General features: G+C 44.8%; 1 protein-coding gene across 1 annotated transcript; it reads left to right on the forward strand.

The window, feature by feature from the left end:
• The first annotated feature begins 122 nt into the window (after positions 1-122).
• LOC123177068 (putative E3 ubiquitin-protein ligase SINA-like 6) lies at positions 123-1,911 on the forward strand. Its single transcript, XM_044591026.1, has 3 exons — positions 123-270; positions 456-643; positions 901-1,911. Exons 1-3 carry the CDS (start codon positions 123-125, stop codon positions 1,690-1,692), a joined length of 1,128 nt encoding a protein of 375 aa, XP_044446961.1. The 3' UTR covers positions 1,693-1,911.
• Positions 1,912-2,685: the final 774 nt, after the last annotated feature.

Consider the following 2,685-nt stretch of genomic DNA (forward strand, 5'->3'; position numbering starts at 1 on the left):
TCCACACCCCACTCCACCGGGCTCAGGCCGAAGTGCACCGGCGGCGGGGCCAGTGAAGAACTCGCCGGCAAGGGAGCAGGGATAACCACATCACATCCCAGGGAACGACCTCGACGCCCGCCATGGCGTCTAGTTCCAGTAGCGGGTATTCCACGGGAGGAGATGGTAGTTCAGGTACGGCTGCATCCCCTCTCGATTCGGAACCTTCTTCCGGCGCCGGTGTGGCACTCCCAGGTGGCGCCGCCACGCCGTCTAGCTCCAGTAGTTCAGGTACGGCTGCATCTCCCGGTTCAATAATGAATCTTAATTCTTAAATGCTTGCTTGTTTGGCTGCTGGCGCGTTGCTAGTTTTGCTTTGCACCGCACAAATAAATTCACAACATATGCCTACCTTTCCTTTTCAATATACATTGTGGAACATGAAAATCGAACGGTGAGATTGTGTTAGTCAACAGGTTTGGATCGATCTCGGCTGCTTTTGGATCCAGTTATATTGTTTAAGGGCGGTAGTAACTCCACCAAGAGATCGGTCGAAGCTCAGCTAGAGGAACAGGTCAGTGCCAAGAGGCAGAATGTCAGCATGGGGATGGCCACCCTCGACTGCCCCGTCTGCTTTAAGGCCCTCAGGCCACCCATATTCTTGGTAAATTCCCTGTTTTACAATTTTTTACTTGTCTCTGAACTCAAGCTTTTATTTCTTTTCTCATAAATAATGGCCAAGATGAAAATCTTTGATAAATTTATCAGTGTGGGTGGTGCTATGTTGAAAGAAAGTTGTTACGGTGGCTTCAATACTGAAATGTCTAGTACTAACCTAACATGTTGTATTGTATCTAAAAAAAAATCATTACTGTTAATTTTCTCATGGAGAACCAATTAATCGGGCTTCTTTTTGCACAGTGTTCTGTGGGCCATTTCATATGCTCGTCATGCCGTGGCAAGCAACTGGGCAACAAGTGCCAATCATGCTCTATCAAAACTTCCTTCCAGCGTTGCTTTGGGATGGAACATGTTGTCCAGTCAGTTATAGTTCCGTGCTCCAATGCCAAGTATGGATGCGCCGAGAAGGTCACCTACTACCAGAAAGAACAACATGAGAAGGTGTGCCCAAATGCCCCATGCCTCTGTCCAGCTCCCAGCTGCCGCTTCTCCGGGCCAGCAGCACTACTACTGGACCATTTGACTACCCAGCACAAGTGTCTGTCTACAACCGTCACATATTCTGACATGGTGTCTCTCCGCTTACTACCGGGCTTACATGTTCTGCGATGCAGCGGGGCCACCTGCTTCTTCCTGGTCAGCATGGCATCGAAGGCATTTGGACATGCTATATCGGTCGTCTGCGTCCAACCTAACGTTATGGAACCCAAGTTCACGTGTCATATGAGTTACACCTGCTCCATGACTGGCTATTGTGAAAATTCATATTGTGTGATAAAAAGGTCTTCACCGTCTGATGGGCCACCGACGGGCTACGACTTTATTCTGCCCAGGGGCAAGGTTTCTGATGATAGGAATGGTATCATGCTCAGAATCGCCATTCACCAACATTTTAGTATGAGCAGATCGCATCTTCGAGAAAAAGATACAAGTTTCGGTCTTACCACGGCTTTTGGTTATCCAGATGATGATGGTGTGGACGACAACAACAATGGCGAACAACCTACATGTTTCGATGGCACTTGTTCATGAGTGCTGATCGTTTAGAGAGGACATATCATCATTTTGGCGGGTCTGACTGATCTGGTTCCAGGACATATGTATGTTGATAGTCCTGATGATCCCCAACTCCATGCATTGCGGCTGTTTCAGCAAAGTAGCTTCTTTTTGTGTTCTGGTGCTTGAAACTCATGCCGCAATGTGTAAGGCTCTATATCATCTAATTCTAAACAGTATGTTGATGTTAGTACATTTCTATGCATTCTAAGGAGTATGAACCACCACCTTGCAGTTGCAGCTATTCTTCTTAGATTCTCACACAGCTTGTTTTTTGTCTGGGCACGCGAGATGCAAGGTAGAAGGACTTCATCGGTATTAGGAGGCAAATCAGTTCTGTGTGCATACATCTGATAAAGCTTCTCTATTTTCAAATGCTTTTTATTGAATGCCATGCCATATTTTGTTAGTGGTGTTTTAAGATAAAGGTCCTAAATTTTTTGAATCATTTTTTAAGTAAAAGAGTAGAGTGATTAATTTTTGAGGTTTGGCAGAAAAGCACAAGCACTTGTATTGTATGCTGTGGAATTATTGGAAACTTAAAGAGCTCAGATAATACATGATTGGGAATTTTGAAACTAATTGTGTTATCTCAAATTGCTGAAAAGGAGAGGTGAAATTAAGCAAAAGATTTACCCAAAACCTAAACAGCTGAGTAGAGATGTTGGAATGCGGGGTCCATGGGTTGAGTTAGATTATGGTCCAAAGAGGCTCAAGTGGTTACTGTGCTATTTGCAAGCCTCAGACATGTTTTTTTCTTTTCTGAATTTGTTTAAGCACCACTCTGGGTGAGGTGGTTTTGTGTATTTTTGTGGTATATATCAGACTCATTGTCAAGTTAAGGGAGGAAAGGTCAGTATTGCGCAGATGGAACACGAGGAAGAAGGCAATTTTTTTTCCTTTTAGAAGTGGCCAGATTTTTTTTGTAGAAAAGAAGGGGCCAAACCCATCCAGCCCAGGATTATCGTT

Source organism: Triticum aestivum, unplaced genomic scaffold (genome assembly GCF_018294505.1).
Source record: "Triticum aestivum cultivar Chinese Spring unplaced genomic scaffold, IWGSC CS RefSeq v2.1 scaffold170571, whole genome shotgun sequence".
Classification (NCBI taxonomy): Eukaryota; Viridiplantae; Streptophyta; class Magnoliopsida; order Poales; family Poaceae; genus Triticum; species Triticum aestivum.

What these genes read in the sequence shown, in the direction of transcription:
- LOC123177068 (XM_044591026.1), top strand. Translation starts at nt 123, where the DNA reads ATGGCGTCTAGTTCCAGTAGCGGGTATTCCACGGGAGGAGATGGTAGT. An exon ending in GTCTAGCTCCAGTAGTTCAG is followed by an intron (nt 271 to 455) that starts GTACGGCTGCAT and finishes GTTAGTCAACAG; the next exon opens with GTTTGGATCGATCTCGGCTG. An exon ending in TCAGGCCACCCATATTCTTG is followed by an intron (nt 644 to 900) that starts GTAAATTCCCTG and finishes CTTTTTGCACAG; the next exon opens with TGTTCTGTGGGCCATTTCAT.